Source organism: Vanessa tameamea, chromosome 8, assembly GCF_037043105.1.
Source record: "Vanessa tameamea isolate UH-Manoa-2023 chromosome 8, ilVanTame1 primary haplotype, whole genome shotgun sequence".
Taxonomy (NCBI): Eukaryota; Metazoa; Arthropoda; class Insecta; order Lepidoptera; family Nymphalidae; genus Vanessa; species Vanessa tameamea.
In genome coordinates, this window is record NC_087316.1 from 10,772,328 (window position 1) to 10,795,091 (window position 22,764).

Consider the following 22,764-nt stretch of genomic DNA (forward strand, 5'->3'; position numbering starts at 1 on the left):
TTTATTCTTATAGTTACACTGCCTCACGTACCCTTCAAACTGGAACACGACATTGCTGATTTGCAGCAGAGTATAGTATTTAAATGTTCATAATTTATGATAATATCTGGGTTATAAAATATCGGGAAATAATAACAAAGGTGACAGCGCACCTAAATACCGAGATATATTATTCCTATTCAAATCGAAATTAGGAGCATATATATTTAAAGGAACCATTATATAAAAACAAATGACATCTTAAGATTAATATTGTAAGTAAGAGAAGAAAACCTCACCGAATTGCGTCTGTACAATCAAAGGAGTATATTGTACAAGTATATGCACAGGCGCTATCTCTATTTCTCACTCTCAAAGTTGATGGGAGGGTAATGAGACACAACTGGATAGAGATCCAGCGCAAGTGGCGTTAAGTCCTTTCCGAAGTACGGAAGTTAATAAAAGTGTCAATTTCTGACTTTGATTTGCTTTGATATTTTGATTTGATTGAATTTTTTTCAACGTTAAACCCAAAATGGCTTAAAATTAAGTTCAGATTTCGGAGAAGTCCTAGGTTCTGACCTAAGGACTTACTTTATATGTATAGCAGAACAGAAAAAGACATAGGATTCCTAAATGCTGCCCTCCGCTCCTCCCCCTAAACGCGAGCAAAAACGCGAGATGAAAATAGTAGCAATTAAGCTATTCCGAAAATATCAGACAGAGGAAAAAAATCAAGAAACAAAACAAAGAAATTATAAAACGCTCTATATAAACTTTGAGATACAAATTATTCAAGGTCGAGTTTAGATATCATACAATACGCAACTTATTTTTATACAAAATTCATTCACTGTTTCTCCTCATCTCCTGTGATATTATATTTCACATAACGGAATACATTATGTTTTGCATTTATATTATACTATGAGAAATTATGTTCTTGCCACTTTTTCCTTTCTACTAAGCAATAAATGACTGATTTTATCTATATACAACTATTTTTTTACTCGGTTCCAATTTCTACTAACATTTCGATTGAAATAATAATAACATTATTTCCCAAGGTTGGTAGCGCCTAAAGATGTATGATATGGTTAAAATTACTTACATAGGCAATGTCAATGTATGGTGACCACTCATCAACATTTGTCAGTCAAAATAGCCAAAATCAAAATATACTTTTTTAAAGTAGATTCGAGAGATTAGTAGAATCGTCATTTTATATGGTTTATAAATATTAATCATTCCTTATAACGCCAATTCGTTGCTTTGAGAGCTAAGATGTAATATGTCCACCGTGCCTGTAGTTACACTGGCTCACTGAACCTTCAAACTAACTGGAATTCTTATCTTCTTAATTTTTTCAATACTACATTTTTAATTTTTGTTTTAAACATTTATATCTCAAAAATAAAAAGTAAAAAAATAAATAAATACTAAATAAATTTAGGAAAGTGTTATATGGAATTGCAATTACATTGACAACGCTACGAAATGTCGGCACACGGAAAACGCTCACTTCCTGCATCACGAGTGAGGGAACTTCGTTATTTTTGCCAGATAAATATAAATAGTCTCCTATTCTCTCAACGTGCTCTCGTTTTTATTAAAATATACAAATAATTCGTATAATGTGCCGTGTAGCAACAGCAGTCAAAACATTTGCCTATATGCTCTTCTGAACCATTAGAATATTAAAATATTTATAGGAACTTTTAGTTTTACCTTTTCAAGAAATGAGAATTACAATAGACTCATATGATCCCGAAGATGGTTCTATTTCGTTAAAAAACTCCTATTCTAGTAGAGAAATAATGAACGAAAAATACGAAATTCGTCACTTAATATTTCTAATGGCGCTGTATGATTGAGCGCCATATTTGTTATCACTAAAAACAATAAATTAAATATATTTTTTGCCTTTGTTTCAGATACTTCAATCAAGACAGTTAATAACTTGTTTTTTTGTTCATAACACTAAAGATCGTCAATAGTCGTTAAATAATCGTTCTCTAACGGAGTTATTTATCTTAGAATTATTGTAGTAGGCTCTATTAAACATGACTAAAACCGGGCAAGAGATGATTCTATGACATTTTTTTACAGTCTTAATTTTTGCACATAGGAGATCGTGTTAAAAGGTACTTTTTTTTAAATCTATGTTCACTTTCCATAATAAATAATTTTAAAATTAAAAAAAAAATAGTTAAGATATATTATAAATTTATATTAAGAGATAAATATTTTGTAATGTATTTTTATAAACACATAAAATGTTATGCTAGATATTTTAACGCATATACTTTTATACCAAGAACAATTTTAAACTTGTTACCTCTGTCACCCAACTATACAGGCTCAGTAATTCTTTTGTGAAATAAAATATACGCTTTTACAACGGTATCACGGAATACGTTCAAGAAAATTTCAATTGTAAAATTTCAAAATAATAAATTCACGTTTTTGTTCTAAAGGAAATACTAAAACGATAACTTTTAAATCATTTATGTACCTTGAGATGAACTAAAAATAAACTAATAGTAAACTATCACCTCCAAGGAAATTTAAAACATATCTATACATATAATAAAATTGGAGTGTCTGTTTGTAATATTAAAATAACTCATTTTTACTAAATTCATATGTATGTATACACGGTACATATACCAAAATAACATTTTTTACCATTTTTGTCTATCTGTCTGTTTGTTTGTTCCGGCTAATCTCTGGAACGGCTGAACCGATTTCGACGGGACTTTCACTGGCAGATAGCGGATGTAATTTATTTTAGAATTATATATAGCTACTTTTATTTAAGAATTATATATAGAATAAAAATAAAATCACGCTACAATATCCAAATAACTTAAATTCAAACACGAAGTCGCGGGCACAGCCAGTATTAAAATATAATTAATTCCTTTAAAAGCACCACTCGATTGACAACAACCAACCTTGAGCAGAGTATCTTTTTCCTCTTCTTATCAGTCGCGTTCTTATCTTCGATGATTATAAGTATATACCCAAAGTGAAACATTTGCAAACAGTAAATATATGTTTTGAATTGAAAATCCTTGTCGATCGGATGAGAGCGTTATGAGAGCAAATAAACGACGGATGAACGAATAAGTTCTCGCTTGTTTCAGTTGGAAGAATGTAGACGACGCGACGCGACGTCAATCAATGCGTTAAATTACAGAGATATATTCGAAGCATTTTACTGGTTTCGTATCGAAATATATAATACTTAAATCGTCTCGTATAATGTCAGTAAGAAATCTAAAAAACATTTATTTGATTGAAGTCATATTATAATATTTTATTATTTATTAGAATTATTGTCTTTGTATTTCAATATAATTTGGATAAGTTTTAGAATAGGAGAAAGACGTTAAACGTGAAGCAATGTGACAGGCTGTAAATGTCCCACTGTTGGGCTAAGGTTCTCCATTATAGGGATATATTGAACGATATATTTTCATCCAAGGCAGGGCAGGTTTCCATACGCCTTAAATAATAAACAAGAATTAAGTACATTAAATTCAGTAGTACTTTCGGTTAATTTTCACACGTAGTGTCAAAGCCATCATGGCTCAAATAAACAAACGCAAAGATTTTTTTCAAATGCAAAAATGTTTGCCTCGCACAAACCCAAGAAAACGAATAATTTCATTAAATTAATGATTTCAAGAAAAGCTTGAGTGAAACTTATTAAAATAGATAACTGATTAGAATGAATTCAGGACAAAAAATAAAATGATTTTCTAGGGATAGTAAAAAAATTCTCAATAGAAATATTAGTCAGAACTTTTTTTATCTGTATATGTGTATTGCTGTTGGCCCTACTGGCCTTTACAGCGTCACCGAACGTTGGGGCGAGTGCTAAGACTCTGCCTTAAGGTGAACCCTTTTGGGCTCCAGAGTGACGTTCGTCCTGAGGGTGTCTCCTATGAGATCGCACCTCGGCTCAGAACGTAGTCGGTGGGGTGTGAATTTAAGCACTGAAAGAATTTACTGACGTCACGGCCGCCTCCGTGACGTCGCTAATCTGGGTCCTCGTTTCCGCCGGCGGAAACGCTGTGAGTGTGAGTTGTGTAGTGTGGTGGTTTTCCCTACTACTAGTGGTGCGTTTGCGATAGTGAAGCTATCGTCGTTGTCGTTCAGGACGTGCATAGGTCGCCTGAGTCTGTTAGGCAGATTACCTCTTAGGGAGGTGTACTGGCAGGCTTGTGCTATCAGCGGATTGCTATGTTGCTTGGCTCTCTCAAAATACGCCGTGGAAATTATTTTGAGGTGTTTCGCGATCGAATCGATGTCTAAGTCTTTATGTAGGTCGACGTTACGTATGTACCACGGCGAGTCCGTGGCGATACGAAGAAAACGATTTTGTATGGTCTGTAATTTTTTGATTTGTGACGCTTTGATGTGGGCAAAGACAGGGCTCGCGTAGGTCATGATAGGACGAATGTAGGCTTTGTATAGTGTTAGTCAGAACTGCTCTATATATATATTTATAGTATAGGTATATAGGTAGGCGAACGGGCAAATGAGCCACCTGGAGGTAACCACCGCCCATAGACCTTGGTTCTTTAAATATATATATACATATATGTTTTTTTTTCAAGTTGGTTCCTACCAACATGAAAAAAACATGCATACGATCCTTCGTATGCATGTTAACAATAACAAAATCACACGAATCGATAAAACAAATACAAATCACAAAAGACAGATAAGACGAATAATCCGGAAATGAAGTATGCTTCACATAAATATAACATTAAACTATTTAAGATATCTCAGCTGAGGTGCATTAAATAGAGCGAACACAGCAAATAGACGTCTTAACATTTGCAGAGCAATCGGCTGTGATTTGTCAAGCTGTATAAATAAAAGCGTCGGAGAGTACACGTTACGATTCGACTAAATAATTTAATCATTTCAAAATTCACGATGCACGATGTATTTATTCCAAAGAGAACTATATTAATAAGCGATTTATTTAAATAAAAATATACGAATAAACTCGCTTACGAGAAACACTTTCTACATCCTGTCTTAATTATTCAAGATCAAATAAAGAAAGGGCAGTGATATCAACTAAAGAAGACTATATTATTATACATTGTATAATGTATATATTATTTATTAACATTTACTGATTTTTTATATTACTGATTATTTATTGTGATAAATTATATTACTGCATTTGTTAATTATAATATTTATTGATTTATTTTTTAAATGAAATGTAGTTAATCTCTATTATTATTTGGTAATATAAAATTATTTTAGTAAAAAAACATAAAGTAAAAAAGTATATTGTACCTTAAAATGCATGTTGTAGCCGTTTACAGTGTCGCATGCATTATTTTAAGTATAAATATGTTTTTCTGTATAACATGTGTAAGTTTAGACTGTTGATGATCCATAATTAAGAAATAAATAAAAAAAATTACATTCCATATAAATTCACCCTTCTTATTGTTATTATATTTACTAAAATTATAATACATATGTCAAATCAAATCAAATCAGAATATACTTTATTCAAATAGGCTTTTACAAGCACTTTTGAATCGTCATTTAACAAACTATTTTAAGTAAAGCTACCACCATTTCGGTATGTCGATTCTACCGAAAGGAACCGGCAAGAAATTCAGTAGTTACTCTTTTTCAACATCTAAAAATACAGTCAGGTTAAATACAATTATGTATGTATGTTATGTCTCCTGCCTGGAAGTCCACGAGCATTATGTATATGTTTAGAACCTGTATATCTATAGTCATCACTGTATTCAAGTGAAAATAATAATTATTCTTAAATTAAAAGTCTATAAAATATATTTTATCTAAAACCATAAGCATTCTTTAAAACAAAAATATTTCAAAGTTCTCTCCCTCCATTTACCTTCTCACTCTTCTGAAGCAATTTATTATTTCACACTTAGTATAATTTTAATGAAAAAGGCTAATTCATAAAACGGTATAGTTGCTTCAAAGAAAAATTCGCGGCTCAAGTTTAATTAAAAAAGTCTATGTTTTAAATTCTGCAAATAATTGGGTATTAAGGTGTTAAGTACTTAAAACGAACTTTTTAAATGAATGGTCATTAAATAAGATGGTTCTAAATGTTTCATTAAAATAAAAGCAAAGGCGAGGCAAGAAACAGCTAAAGTACAGTTTTCTTCTTCATACCTGACATACATTGAAATTACATTTGTTAGAATTACTTTTTTTACACATTGTATAACTATAATTTATTAGAATAATTTAATTAATATGCCGATTGACTACTCCTATTTTTAGAATAAGTTGTAATGTAATATTTTCATTTTGATTAATACTGGCCGAATATCCGATACTGGCCGTTAAGAAAGAGATTATCAAGAAATCGAACGCGGCGGCAGTGTTTTGTTATAATGCTAATTATTTTTTAATAATTAGAATTATAAGGAGATTTGGAGAATACGGGATGTATTGTGAAGCACAGATTAGTGGGTAAAATAAATGTGAAAATAGTGTTAATAAATGAATCTGGAAGAATATCGTTGTTTAAACTTGCGACCATCCTAAGACATTTGTTGTTTTTAAATATTATTTTGGAAGTAATATTATTTAAAAAAAAAAAACTTTTTTCAACACAACGGAAAAATAAAGTAAACTGATCAAAAGTGTTACGTAAGCTATTTAAAAATATTTATAATATGCTTACATTTCTTTGTATTTTTTAAAACACGACAATCGAAAAAGCGTAACTTTATTTCCAAATATGATACATTTAACGGTTTTCATTTCAATTGCGATTGACGTATCAATGAAATAAAACTATATATCCATTACATTGAGGAAAGAAAAAAATAAATAATAATATACACTAAATATACGTGCAGGGTCACTTCTGAATTTTCAAATTTGCAGATGCATGTGAGCGACCCATAGATACAGCATTCCTTCGGCCAGTAAACATACTACAGATGAGACTGTCATTTAGTCTGGAAGTAAACGTCAAATCGAGTTTGGTATTGAGTCGATCCTGCTCGCTTGAGACGTTTGTTTGTCTTGGCCCTCAAAACACATTTTCGGAGAGCTGTGAAGTGGAGGCCATGTCCGTTCGTTTAACTAGCCGCTACAGGAGAACGGCAGGCAGATGCTGCCATATGCACTGACGATTTAATGTGGCGAAATCTAGAATCTAGAAGGAGTGGACTAAGAAAAGCTCCATCAAATGCGTGCGTCAGATTAAGAAATAAATAAATAATTAGACAATTACAAACAAGGCTTACACTATGTATTGTATGTTTTAATCAATTCTGTAATAATAATAATTTAATTTAAGTTATTTTTGAATTGTGTCGATAACATTGATTTTTACTTTGACTTTTCTGTTCAATATTGTGAGTCACGTGATTTGTAGTGAGGCTTATATAAGTGATGGAAGCTCTGTACAGAACGCTTTACTTTTACTTTTCACTTTGATCCTGGACCAGCAAGCTGCTATTAACATTTAAGGTACGATATAATTTTGTGATATAATATAATTGTTATTGCTTTTTAAATTATTGAAGAATATATGAATTGTGTTTTTGCAATTATCAATATACAAAGTTAGTATAATTGTATTTAACTAAAATGACTGTATTTTTGGATATTGAAAAAGAGTAACTACTGAGTTTCTTGCCGGTTCTTCTCGGTAGAATCTACATTCCGAACCGGTGGTAGCTTTACTTTAAATAGTTTGTTAAATGACGATTCAAAAGTGCTTGTAAAAGCCTACTTGAACAAAGTATATTTTGATTAAGAATTGGTTTTATTGCAATTATTAATTGATACAATATTACGTCTACTACAGCTATTATAATGTCTAAATAAATATTTGTGTTTCATATATAATCTTTTATTGTCTTATATAACCTTAAAATATAATAAAATAATAAAGAAATAGAAATTATCCTCAAATATCCTGACATAATGTATTAACTTTCTATAAAAAAATCTAACACGTGCAAAACAATATCAAGGAGATTGAGATCAAAACAAGTTCCTTCCCTGGATAAAACAACCTGATAGGTTCCGATTGATTTGAGTTTCTCTCCCCCCTTGAAAATAGTTCTATCTTATCGTGACTTGCCGGATCCATTATGTCAAAAGTATTCTGCAGCCAATCCGTTTTGTACAAGGAGCGAGAATGACATAGCGGAAGGGGCGAGAGCCCCTTATAACCTGGATCCCCAGAGAGTCAAATACCTTTTGAAAGTTTCCCGTATGCAATAAAAGAGGTCTAGCCTATTCGGCTACAAATTAGTTCTCAAGCTTTGTCTTTGATTTTGGAAGTAAATATATAAATTGTTAGATGACACGAATCAACATGAAATCAATAAATATTGCAATCGTATTCAATGACATACATATCTCATTTTCTTTGTTGCATAATTCGATTTAAAACTTTTTTTTATAATTAAAAAAGTATGTTTTGCCTGCCTAAGTCAAAAAAATTCAATTCCATAGATTTTCAAAGTTAATATAAATAAAATCTACTACAGAACCCAGTAAACTAGGTATTGGGCCATTACAAACTACGCCATAAATAAACTTGCGTAACAGCCTCTGCAATAAATTCTCAAGAAAAGTTGCACTTAGTCTTCAAATAGCAAAAGCCTTCCAGGGCTTATTGTATTATTTAGCTGAAATGGCTATATTAGTCTTGCTAACCTTAAATCCTTTTGTAAAAACAAATAGCTGGTTCATAATAATCCTAGTTATAAATTTGTAAAACATAATGGAACTATCAAAACTCTATACGAGTATATAATCAAAATTTAGTATTTTTTTATTACATGACGAAATAATACCTATTATTACTGTAATGTTTTGTCCTTATATGCATAAAACAACTAGCTGGTTACCTTAACTAATGTACGACTTAAACTGTAAGATTTGGAAAAATAAAAATATTCGGAAAATTTCGTTTATCGGTCGCTGCACTCGCAATCTTTAATCTTTTTTCTATAAACTATTTCACACACGGGTTTAAATATCAATAATACAATTTGACTGCCTCGTTTTTCTAGTAGCTAATATACAAGTTTGTTGACCCCGGCATCCTGGGTTCATAATATATTTCAAGGTAATTGCCACTTATATATAATATATATATAAATACACTTATTGTTTTATAAATCGATTTTATAATCGATCGATCGATTTAACAAAGTAACTAGTCAACCCTACTTCGGTCGGTTAGACAATTCTTGACTGTATCATAGACATTAATTTTGTTCGATAAAAATTACATGTATTTAGAAAAAAAATTCTAAAACTTGCATGACTATAAAATATCTCGTTTTAACACAAATTTATGGATACCGTTGTAAATGCATACAATCGTTTCACATCAAAGCTGAACACATTGGTTCGGTATCGTTGTGTACTGCATTCTGTGCCCAACAGTAAACCGGTACGTTTTTACGTGCAAGTTGATGAGAATATACGCCCGTACAGAAACTCCACGAATAAAACAAAACAGTCCTCATAAGATTTTGATCCAGTTCCTTCATCGATCTTATTCATCTTCAAACCTTTTCTTACAACGACAAAAGAGTCTCGCAAGAGTTTAAGCATGCATAAAATGTTGAATATCAAACTTACTGAACATTTAGAAGCCCCATGTGACTCCGTATTACAATAGAGCTACTTTAAATGTAAGAAAGTAGGTATTTTACAAAATGAAATCTTACAAAGAGCTTAGTTACCTGTGATGCTGAAATTACAAGCCGTATTTACATTATTTGATGTAATAAAAGCAATAAATATTGTCACAAGAGGTATTTTATGCGAGGTTGCTCTAAATTAGGTTGTTATGGCTAAGAATCTTTCGTATTAATCAGCTTAGCAAGCGAGTAAAAGAGAATATTAGTTAATATTTAAATATATAGGAATATCAGTTTATCTATAAACTCTGTACACACGTCTATAGATATTAATCCCATAAACATAAATGTAAAATATGAAGTTCAATATTAAGAGCTGGCTTAAGTGTCGACTTAAGGATAAAGTATTGACAACTAAATGGGTGTTCTATAAATAACCCAGAAAGTTATTAATAAGAATATGTTGTATGCATCATTCTTAGATAAATTTAAAATCACATATTTTTACAAACAACCACGTAAAACTTTGAATTTCAATTTCGATTCTCTAAGCGAAAACTAATCTAGTCATTCTCGTATTGATATCAAATATATTCAACGCATAAAAAGAAAAATTTATAGGCTTATTTACTAGTTATTAAGTTCAATGTCAAACAAGAAACCAACTCATAATATTGATACCACAGAGTATCTATTTGGTAACACCGAGAATAATTTAATAGAAAAATAAATTTTAATTTCAAATTCATTTAAATCTATTTTTAAAATAACAAGTCGTTGACATAATCATCGCTATTAATCGATTTTGAATACATTTATTATTGCTGTTATGCATATTTTTTTACGCGTTGTGAAGAAATTATGAGAGCGAATGACACCACTTAAGTGTGAAGTCGCTCGGAATAGACAACTTCAGCATCTTATCTTATTTTATAATGATTATTTTATTACAAATTTAAATTGTGAATTTATGTGCGTGAGTGTATAGAACATTATATTTATCAAAATAAGTATAATTATTTTTATTATTGTAATTAATTATTTGCATGCAATGAAAAACTTTTTTGTTTAATTACGCCGAAAACACACATAACTTTTCACGCGTGTACTTAAGTATACGCACCAATTTTTTGACAATCATAGAAATTTTATTTTACAATGTTTGTATATTAACAATAATATTCTAAAAAAGATTTTGTCACTACTAAAGAAAAGGCATATTTGTAATAAATCATATTTTGTTGTGTACGAGCGTCGAGTAAGCGAAACTCACTTTGAAGCCTCTGATCCCTAGTTTTGCGGACGTGTACGTGAAGACAGAACATTCCCCTCATTTTATAATAAACTGAAATCAGTGAAAGTTCAGAATCTGGAACAATTGTATCGTCAGAGACAATTATATCCAAAATCAAACTAAATAAACTACTTTATTTAAGTAAACGCTTACAAGCACATTTTATTGTATTTTATTACATTTATATATACATATACATATACATATACATATACATATACATGTACATGTACATGTACATGTACATGTACATATACATATACATGTACATGTACATGTACATGTACATGTACATATACATATACATATACATATACATATACATATACATGTACATATACATATACATATACATATACATATACATATATAGGACTAAGGACTAAGACTATACGTAGGACTAAGACTATAAGACTACATGTACATGTACATGTACATATACATATACATGTACATGTACATGTACATGTACATGTACATGTACATATACATATACATATACATATACATGTACATATACATATACATATACATATACATATACATATACATATACATATACATATACATATACATATACATATACATATACATATACATATACATATACATATACATATACATATACATATACATATACATATACATATACATATACATATACATATACATGTACATGTACATGTACATATACCTATACATGTACATATACATGTACATATACATATACCTATACATGTACATATACCTATACATGTACATATACATGTACATATACATATACCTATACATATACATATACATGTACATATACCTATACATGTACATATACATATACCTATACCTATACACATACATATACCTATACATGTACATATACATATAAATATACATATACATATACATGTACATATGCATATACCTATACATATACCTATACATGTACATATACCTATACATGTACATATACATATAAATATACATATACCTATACATGTACATATACATATACATATACCTATACATGTACATATACATATAAATATACATATACATATACCTATACATATACATATACATATACATATACATATACATATACATATAAATATACATATACATATACCTATACATATACCTATACGTATACGTATACGTATACGTATACGTATACATATACGTATACATATACGTATACGTATACGTATACGTATACATGTACATATACATATACATATACATATACATATAAATATACATATACATATACCTATACATATACCTATACATATACATATACATATACATATACGTATACATATACGTATACGTATACGTATACGTATACGTATACATATACCTATACATATACATATACATGTACATGTACATATACATATACATGTATATATACATATACCTATACATATACATATACATATAAATAGACATATACATATACATATACATATACATATACATATACATATACATATACATATACATATACATATACATATACATATACATATACATATACATATACATATACATATACATATACATATACATATACATATACATATACATATACATATACATATACATATACATATACATATACATATACATATACATATACATATACATATACATATACATATACATATACATATACATATACATATACATATACATATACATATACATATACATATACATATACATATACATATACATATACATATACATATACATATACATATACATATACATATACATATACATATACATATACATATACATATACATATACATATACATATACATATACATATACATATACATATACATATACATATACATATACATATACATATACATATACATATACATATACATATACATATACATATACATATACATATACATATACATATACATATACATATACATATACATATACATATACATATACATATACATATACATATACATATACATATACATATACATATACATATACATATACATATACATATACATATACATATACATATCCATATACATATACGTATACATATACGTATACGTATACGTATACATATACATATACCTATACATATACCTATACATATACCTATACATATACATATACATATACATTTTATCGTCATTTTACAATCATATATACACATAATCATATATTCTCTCTAACTCCAAGCTCATATATGTATTAATATTTTTTTAACTTGGACTTTTATAATTAACTGGTTAATTCAAAATTATATAGCTTCATATACATTAATGTTAATAAAACGCGAGCAAAGCTGTGGTCGATAATTAGTTTAGATATATAGAAAATATTATTAAGTATCTTATGACAAAATTATATACTTATCTAGTTATTGTTTTAAAAATAACATTTCAATAAATATTATTTACGAGAATCGATTATCATATAACAATGTTGTCTTAAATATACATAGGTATATATTATCTTAATCATACCTATTATAATTATGGACTTGTTTATGAATAATATTATTATCTCATTTTCACAGAATAATAGCATTATATATCAGAGCACAATTAAAGCGATGCGATTATAAAAAAACGAACATGATAATGTACTTAGTATTGGACGCGGCATTACTTTGAGTCATCGAATGATAACGGAGTGCAATTGAAAGATGAAAATATATATTTTTTACCGACACGTGTTACTTGATACAGTGGAAAATTTCATAATTTTCCACTGTATCATAGCTACAATTAGCTTAAATAGCTTAGCTTAAATAAAGCGCGAATCGATATGGACATGTGGATCTTAAAAAAAAGGTCGGAAGTTCAAAGCCGAGCAAGCACCAATGACTCTTAATGTGCTAATTTGTGTTTATTAATCTGGTTAAAAGTAATGTAACGGCCTGTAAGTATTCCACCGCCTCTACAACCTCTTTTTTTTTGTGGCTTTTTGCCGAAAAGGCACAGACTATTTCTCGCCAATGTCACGTAGGACACTACAACCTCTCTTATTAAGAAGATTTAAAGTTTAATCCATCACGTTAATCTAATGCAAGTTTGTGGGTCTTTATCTTGTACTCAGTAGTTAATGAAACCGGAAATTATGAAAAAACCTTCATGTTTCGGATGATGATGAAATTTTGTCACATATGCTTGAGTTTAGAATAACTTGTTTTTGGAACGACTATCCAAAATTAAATTGTGAAATTGAACAGGTGGCTTCGACGACATGAATATGTTAGAATTCACTCGATCGGGATTAAAAAATAAGGTAAATTGAGGAAAGTACTCCCCGCCTTTCAATTTACACGGATGTCAAATTGAAATTTCGAGATGATTAGTTGAAGTGTTGACTCATGAGCACGGAAGTACGATAAAGAAATTCCTAATATCGAAATTTATATTTTCAGTACAACCTAATATATGTATATATTTAAATATAAATATAGAAAACACGTACTATATGTTATCATAGATAGCCATAGTAAAAATGACTACCGGTTTGGTAAAGAAAATACCCAGACCCAAAAATAACTTGTATAAGTAAATAAGTGTATATAATTTTTTATACTCTGCCATAGCAAAAAAATAACCAGGAGGCAATCATTTCCTTCCCTAAGTATTCACTTATTATAAACTAGCGACCCGCCCCGGCTTCGCAAGGGTGCAATGCTTATTCTAAATATACTACAGAATGTCCCTAAAATTATCAGTGTTCCTCTACTATATTGTGCATGTATTATACATATAAACCTTCCTCTTGAATAATTAAAAAAACGCGTCAAAATCCGTTATGTAATTTTAAAGATCTAAGCATATATAGGGACAGACAGCGGTAAGCGACTTTGTTTTGTACTATGTAATGATATTTATGCCGCAGATGCCATCTGTAGCATTATCTGATACTTAGAATGACACTGTCGTCTTTAGTAAGCTTGAGTGAAGTAGATGGAGCGGCGGCGACTGGACTGGCGTCGGTCACGGGTTGACAACCGTCAATAGAAAAATAAAAGAATTATCAAAAAACATATAATAAAATAACCGCTTTTTACTATATGCGTATACACGGTACAAATACCAAAATAACATTTTTTTTTTCAATTTTTGTCTGTCTATCTGTCTGTCTGTTTGTTCCGGCTAATCTCTGAACGGCTGGACCGATTTTGACTGGACTTTCACTGGAAGACAGATGATATAATAAGGAGTAACTTAGGCTGCACCAATAACTTTTTTTTTAATTCAAACGCGCACGAAGTAGCGGGCACAGCTAGTATCAAATAAAGTGACCGAGATAAAAAATATAATATAGTAATAGAGTATACGTAACAGTTGCAAAATCACAACGTCGAATGAAAATAGTCAGAACTAGCAGTATGAGATTCCATTAACCATGAAAGTACTTTATTATAAGAATTCAATTGTTATTCATATTTTAAAAAGTTATTGAATGTGTAGTTTATTTCAATCTGTATGTTTTGATGTTTTATTTTAAGGTAATGTTCAATCGAAATTATAAAATTATTTTCACTTCTAGATGATAAATGTTAATGAAATATGAATTAGTATCTGATTTGTCTACTTGGTTCATAAATACTATAAGGTGAATAAACGTCGTTTACATTTCGCGATTGGGCATTACCTACAAAAAACGTCACGCGAAAACCTAACAACTATGCCATGTAGTAATAGAGAAAAATGGCAAACATTCGGTTAATACAACATACTTTAAAAAATATTTGAAAAAAGTTTTTCTGCAAAATTAAGCCGAAGATTCCCTTACTATTGTATTATTTAATATACCAGTGCAAATAAAAAAAAAACTTTTGATAGATCCCTTAAGAAAAAAAGCTAATAATAATAATAATTACAGAAGATACATTGCGTATTATTTATAAGGAATAATAAAATAATAAGAAGAGAAAATCCTACCTGATACATGTAGGTAAACATGTTTTTTTTTAAAGTTTATACGATCATCGAGAAATATGTATATGTAACTCAAATGAAGCCAATTTGTCTAAGAATGTCTCCACCATAAATAAGTATCTGCGTCTCTATTCTTAGTCATCTGAAAACTATAGGGAAAACCCACACGAGAGACACTCATGTTAAATTGTAATTTAATATACATAAGGACAAAACAAACACGCCATCAATTATTTGATTTGAAGATAATTTCTACATCGTGTTTATAGGCAAACGTTCCATTATTTACCTATCAAATATAGCGTAGATAAGCAACCAAGTTGGGAGTAATCTAAAGGCGTTACCAGTAAAATGAACAGTGGTGTGTGTTTGTTGTGTACGAATACACATCGATTAAATATATTATGTTTGTGTGAACGCATAACACATATAGAAAACTATAATCGTATTAGATTGAAAAATGAAGACGAAGAACCGTAAAAAGTAATTATTATTTTTATATAATTCATTGCATTTTTATTTAGCCATAAATAATACACCGTCCTGGTAGAAAAAAAGTTTAGCTATTGATATATTGAATAAACACTAAATTCGAAATTAATGTTTTATAAATTTTTAATTAATACAGTAACTTAAAATTATTACTTACCAAAATACTATTTCCGTAGAGAGTGTCGTACGATTCAGCTTTTGATGAGACATTTCTAAGCTTGCACGGTTTCTTCAACGGTGGTAGAGGCTGCGCAGGCCCATGTTTGTGCGAGGGAGACGGCTGCTGGTTCCCTCCGCCGTCTCCACCGGGCACCACGTGATTACCGCTTGATTTGTTGTCCTTTTCTTTCATCAGCTTGCTGTTATGGGTTAAATTGTTCTTCGTAAAGTTACCGAGCTGCTCGAACATGCTCGATAGATGTTGGGACATCATTTTGGCGGTTTTTTTTTTCACTTAATTCAACCGAATTCGAACAAACGTAAGTGCATGACTGACTTTTTAAACTGTTACCATAATATATTTGCTTACATTACTTAATACACTATTTTCACAATATACAATAAAAAAGATATATTTAAAATTCGTCTCTAGGATTTCGTTTTTAACATTTATTCTTTAAAATTTTTAAAACGTTTAAACTTTTAATTAGTTAAAGACTTTTAACAAAAATAATAAAGTTCTATAAAAGGTAACTAAGATTTTGCGAGCCGATCACATTTTAATTTCCGTATTGAGTCTAAAGTCCAACAAAAAAAAAACAAGAAAAATCTCACAAAATTGATAAAACTTTTTAATTATTATTTAATTACAAACCTAATATCAGTAAATGGTTGTCTTTATCTTGTTACTTAAACATTCGTTACAAACGAAGACAGGGTTGCTAACACAATAGCGTCAGAAACTCCGATACTGCCACGTATTCCGGTGCGAAACAGAAGTTCGCGTTAAACAACGCCACGCCACAAACCAACTTGTGAAATGTCACATTAATAACTAGTTCATATCTAATGTTCCCTCTACGTAAGATCTATAATTTGACATAAACATGCCACTATTTTGACTTGTCTATAGTATATTATTGACTTATTATCGAATTTGTTGTGAGTTGTATTAAAACTTTAAATTTATATGTGACGATGGGATGCGATGTCACGTCCAATCAGATCAGCCTTTATATATGATAGTAACTTAACACACATGTCACTCAAGTGTAGGGTGCTTAACAAAAGTACGAGATAAATAGTCATTTTACATTAATATGACCCAAAACCAATACAATTATGAGTACAGGAAAAAATTGCTTGAAGACGCGGATTTTTAATCTTTAAAAATTCTAAAATTTCTACAAAGAAGTTCTCAATAAAAACAAATGAGAATCTAACAATATTTCTCCGTGAACCATTTCGTAGGTGGATATAACACAATTCAGTAACGTTATATACAGTAATATATAACATTACTAAATATTCATCCAATGCATACATAACAAACTGTAACCAAGTTATGTTTCTTTTAAATAAAGCAAACATAAAACAATATAAAAATCATCGAAGACGATATTCAAAACCAAAATCAAAATATTCTTTAATCAAGTAAACTCATAAAGCTTATGAATCGACATGACATTACTGCTAATGAATTGAATGTAACACCTTCATCAGTTCGGAAAGTAGATTCTACCGAAAAAAAAACTGACAAAAAACTCAGTATTGACTCTTTCCACCATTTTAATTACTGAGTATGTCAGCAAAGTATAATTATTTTTTTATATATACTGCCTATATATCAATAGATACTAAGACCACGCTTTGTATAGATCATAAACCCTTTGATAAATTTCCTCGAGTATTTTTGGTGAAAGTCCAATATTTTCTATTTAAAAAGTACTTAAGCTTGTGTGCAAAAATTTATATTATGCGAAGAAATACCCTAATTTCACTTTGACCGGTTGTAATGATGAAATTTCCCCACTATGCCAAAGGCTTAAGAAATAATGTCGAACAAAAAAAAATAATGATGCTATATTTTGAGAGCGTTTTGGACCAAACAAAGCCTCTGAAATAATAGCTCTTAAAGTTGCGTCAAACGATCTGTTCGCATTGTTGTAACAGTCTCTTTGAACACCATATTTTATTGAAAAGAGTAGAACTGTAGTAACAGATATAATTTAGTTTTTATTATAACGATGAGCTGACTATACTTAATAATTGTATATAATATATGCTTACATTGCAAATTGTTTAAAAGAGTAACTACTAAGTTACATACCGGCTATTTTCAGAAAATTAATAATAATATTACTTAGTGGTAGGGCTTTTTCCAAGACCATCAGAGTAAGTAACACTCAACACAATTTGTGCTGCCAAAAAGTATTGTCGTGTTGCACTTTGACGAGTGAGTGAACCAGTGTAACTACAGGTACGAAGGAGATAACATCCAACTCCCAATGTTGGTGGCGCATTGGCGCTGGAAGAAATTGTTATAATAATATTTCTTACAGTATCAATATCTATGGTCGTTGACCCATTTTCCCGCTTGCCTATACTATAAAAAAAAACATTAATTCCTAACAGTGATGGTAATTATAGGCTGTAATTGTAAAGATATTCCTTGCAAGATAATTTTAAATATACTTAAACAACAAAAACTATTTTAAGTACGAATATTATCTTTACTATATATCAAAACTGACGAAAGTAATATAATATTAATAAAGTCCAGTCTTCCACTTTTGGCCGCAGATCCCAAGGGCCTAGGTTGAGACACCGGGTAAGGCCCTTAAAAAGTTGCTTTTTATGATAGGAAATTCTTAATAGCAGCTAGAATTTGATTAACACTTTCGCGACAATCGAATAAAAAAAAAAGTAATCGTCAGATGTCTCCGTATAATATTACATAAGTTGTAAACCCCACTACATAAAAACATATCTAACTTTTAAAGAAACACTTAATTTTACTTAAATTTAAGCAGCGCTACTACTAAATAAACAAGTACGTACGTCAATTCAATTCGCGAAACAAATAATCGTACCGTATCATCGACAGGCATGGAAACAAATCAAACGGAAACAGATCGCAGTAAACTTGCCTTATCTTGCCTAAGTTTGGAAAGACACTTACCCACTTTCGCTTAGAATCGATAAGTCAAATATTTATTGACGACGTGGAAATGTTGAAGTTACTTTAAATAACACGATTATATGAACATCATATATTTTATTAAGCATAGGTTGGTTAGCTTCAAATAACAGTCTGTCCTACGGCTGGGATTCTTTTATATAGGAAGATTATTTTGATGGAAAGTTTTGAAATTAATTCCACCACACTACAGCAATATGGTTTGGTGGATACACGAGCGGATTTTCATGCGATACATGCAGATTTTATCAAGATGTTTGTTTTACCGCATGAGATGAATTTTAAGAACATGAAAATTCATTACGGATAGCCCGATTTGAACCCGCAATCTTTGATCAAAATTGTGTCTAACCCTTCTGATAAAATTCAAGCTTACTTAAATACAATAGCGTCTCGTCTTGGCTACGTTCGGATGCAAATTATTATTAATAAAAAAAATGATAAGTTAAATAAGTATATGTATAAAAAAGCTGCTAGCATTCGTACCACCACTCCACGCGGTCATGATTTGTACAATAAGTATTTTTTTAATTCTTATTGGTATATACCTTTAAGGTCTTAATGTTTATTAAAAAATAAAAGTGTTTATTTAAGTAACTAACATCAAAGACAGACGGCATATAAAGTTTAAGAAATATTTCTAAAAGAATAAGTTTTTTTTAAAAATGAACGTATTTTAAAAAGTTATTTTTCAATTAATTATATTATAATAAAGAAGTTCTGCTAGTTGGAGTTGAAAATTAGTTATTTAAATACTTAATTTAATTCAGCTTTTGCTCTACTTTAGTAATTCATTTTAAAAATTCACTTAGTTTTTAAAAAAAATACCTACTCCGATAATAATCCTCTCATAAATTATTATCATTCGCTGGCTTTCATTCCATTTATTTGAGATGGGTGCAGTTGGTTTTTACTCTAGTCAAATTAACAATTAGTTCCAAAAATAGTGTTCCCTATTGGGCAAAATGCGACCGTAATTATTATTAAAATTAGGAATAAAATTTACATGAATGAATATATTTCGATTTAAACTTTTTTTCCACTCTTATTTAGATTTTTTTATTGATTACCCTAAAGCTCGTTAGCACTATGCCTATTCATAAATAAATTATCGTACTTCTTCGTCCCTAACACCGTACGTCTATATTTTTTTTCTATCTATTTTATTTTATTATGAGAATTATTTTAAAAAATTCAATATAATTAAAGGCGGATTTAGAAGTGGGCCACCTGATGGTAAGTAACCACTACTGCATCATACACTTTAAGCCATAACCATAGACATTAACAAAATATCGTTAATAATTCCTGATATCAATAACGCGCCTCTAACCTTGGACGGAACACTAAATATTGCTGTTTGGCGGTAAAATTTATAATGAGAGAATGGTAACTATATTTTTCGTAACATTTTTATTATTAATTAATTTCAATAACAAAAAACATGATACAAAATATTTAAATTTCAATGTGTGCTAAGTTTATATCAGTGTGCATATCGAACTATTTACGTATACGTATGTAAGTATACGTAGTTGTGTGTATATACAGTAATTTTTCTTGTTTGTATTAGTGCATAAAACAAGATGAAAGCCAGTACTTGATACATATACACATCTATTAATTTACGTCATAACTCTTACAGCAACGCAAACAATAATATCGACCTAATAAGCAACGTATAATTACATTTTAAGTATACCAATTATTTTTTAAAACTTCAAGCTATGAACTTGATTATTAATTGGATTATGGATTGTTTATTATTGTATATATTCGTTGCAGGACATTGCATATATCAATGACAAATTAACCGATTTTAAAGAAATCGAGTTAATAACTAGATTTTATTTAATCAAGACTGATTGTCTTGTGTTTCCTCGCAATCGATTAGACCAAAAATACAGCACAAAAACACAACCATAATTTACATTCTGCTAACAATGCATTCAAGTACTATCATGAAACAAATTATAGCTTGTTTTTTTTTAATGTGACTTATTTTAATAAGGCTGACAATAAGCTATGTACACTGTATGTATACAATCACTGCAATAATAATTTAATTATATTTGAAGTGATTATTGTTATTCTAATATAAGAATTTAAACAATAATTTCGCATGTCTTTCTATGAATGATACAAAGCTCTACACATAAATGCTCAGAACATTTTTTTAACAGTTGTATATGTTGTTTATTTATGATTTTAAATAAGTTCTGTCATAGTCATTTGTAGTTTTTAATAGTTTTTTCAATGGGGTCAAATTTACGTCATAAGGGTTAATTTTCTACGCTGTAGTTTGATTGAGTATTTTAATATATTTGATATTGCAAGTTAGCTCACGAAGATCCCTACAATACTTCTCTAGTCCAAGGTGAATCTTTACCTGATTTCGAAGAAAATTCATTTGCATAAATTTCGTCGTCACACATTGGGACCGTAATATTAAATATATATTAATTCTTCCTCATATCACCAATGCGTCTCTAACCTTAGGAACGAAGATATTATGTCAATATTATTATTAAATGGTATATTCCATGAGATAGGAATTATCAGTTAATGCTAGAATAAACTCAAACCAATCACACGCACGTAAAATGACAACAATAAATGAAACGTCAAAAAAATGTCAAATAACAAGAGCCTTTTGTTAACGCTTGTTATAATTAAAAGAACCAGCAGACACGACAATATCTAATATATAAAAACTCTTTTTCTGTACTTGAAAGGTTTTTATAAATCGTATTGTTTGATTTTCAATATCTGATGTTCCCCTATACGCCCTCATTAGACATATTGTAAATAGATAATAATTTTATCGTTCAGCGAATTGTCGCTCGTTGCTTTGCAGTTCACTCGCATTTGAGGGGTCAGTGGTCAGGTGTTAGACATAAAAAACCTACGTTCTTCCTTGGGGTTCAAAATTACTTCATACAAAATCTAATCGTGTTTAGTTCAGTGGTTTAGCCTTTAAAGAGTAAAAGACAGACAGAGTTACTTCCGCATTTATAATATCAGTGTAAATTAGCAATAAAAAAAGACAACATTTTTATACCTTATCTGTACTAATAAATAAAGTGGCATTTTTTTTTATTGTAATGCCTAACAGAAAAATACTACTAAATCAATATATATGGTATATGTACCAGAAGATGCAGAGTGTTCCGAAGGACGTTTCAATATATAGTATAATTATTTATTAAGATGTAACTTCATTCAATTTAAATGACTTAAACTATTGACGTAAAAAG

General features: G+C 29.7%; 1 protein-coding gene across 1 annotated transcript in view; it reads right to left on the reverse strand.

The window, feature by feature from the left end:
• LOC135193374 (nitric oxide synthase-like protein) overlaps positions 1-22,764 on the reverse strand; it is a 131,489-nt gene that overhangs the window by 101,285 nt on the left and 7,440 nt on the right. Inside the window, exon 2 of the mRNA XM_064215501.1 lies at positions 16,526-16,910. Within this exon, the coding sequence (XP_064071571.1) occupies positions 16,526-16,801 (276 nt within the window). The 5' untranslated portion in view covers positions 16,802-16,910. The remainder of the gene's footprint in view (positions 1-16,525; positions 16,911-22,764) is intronic.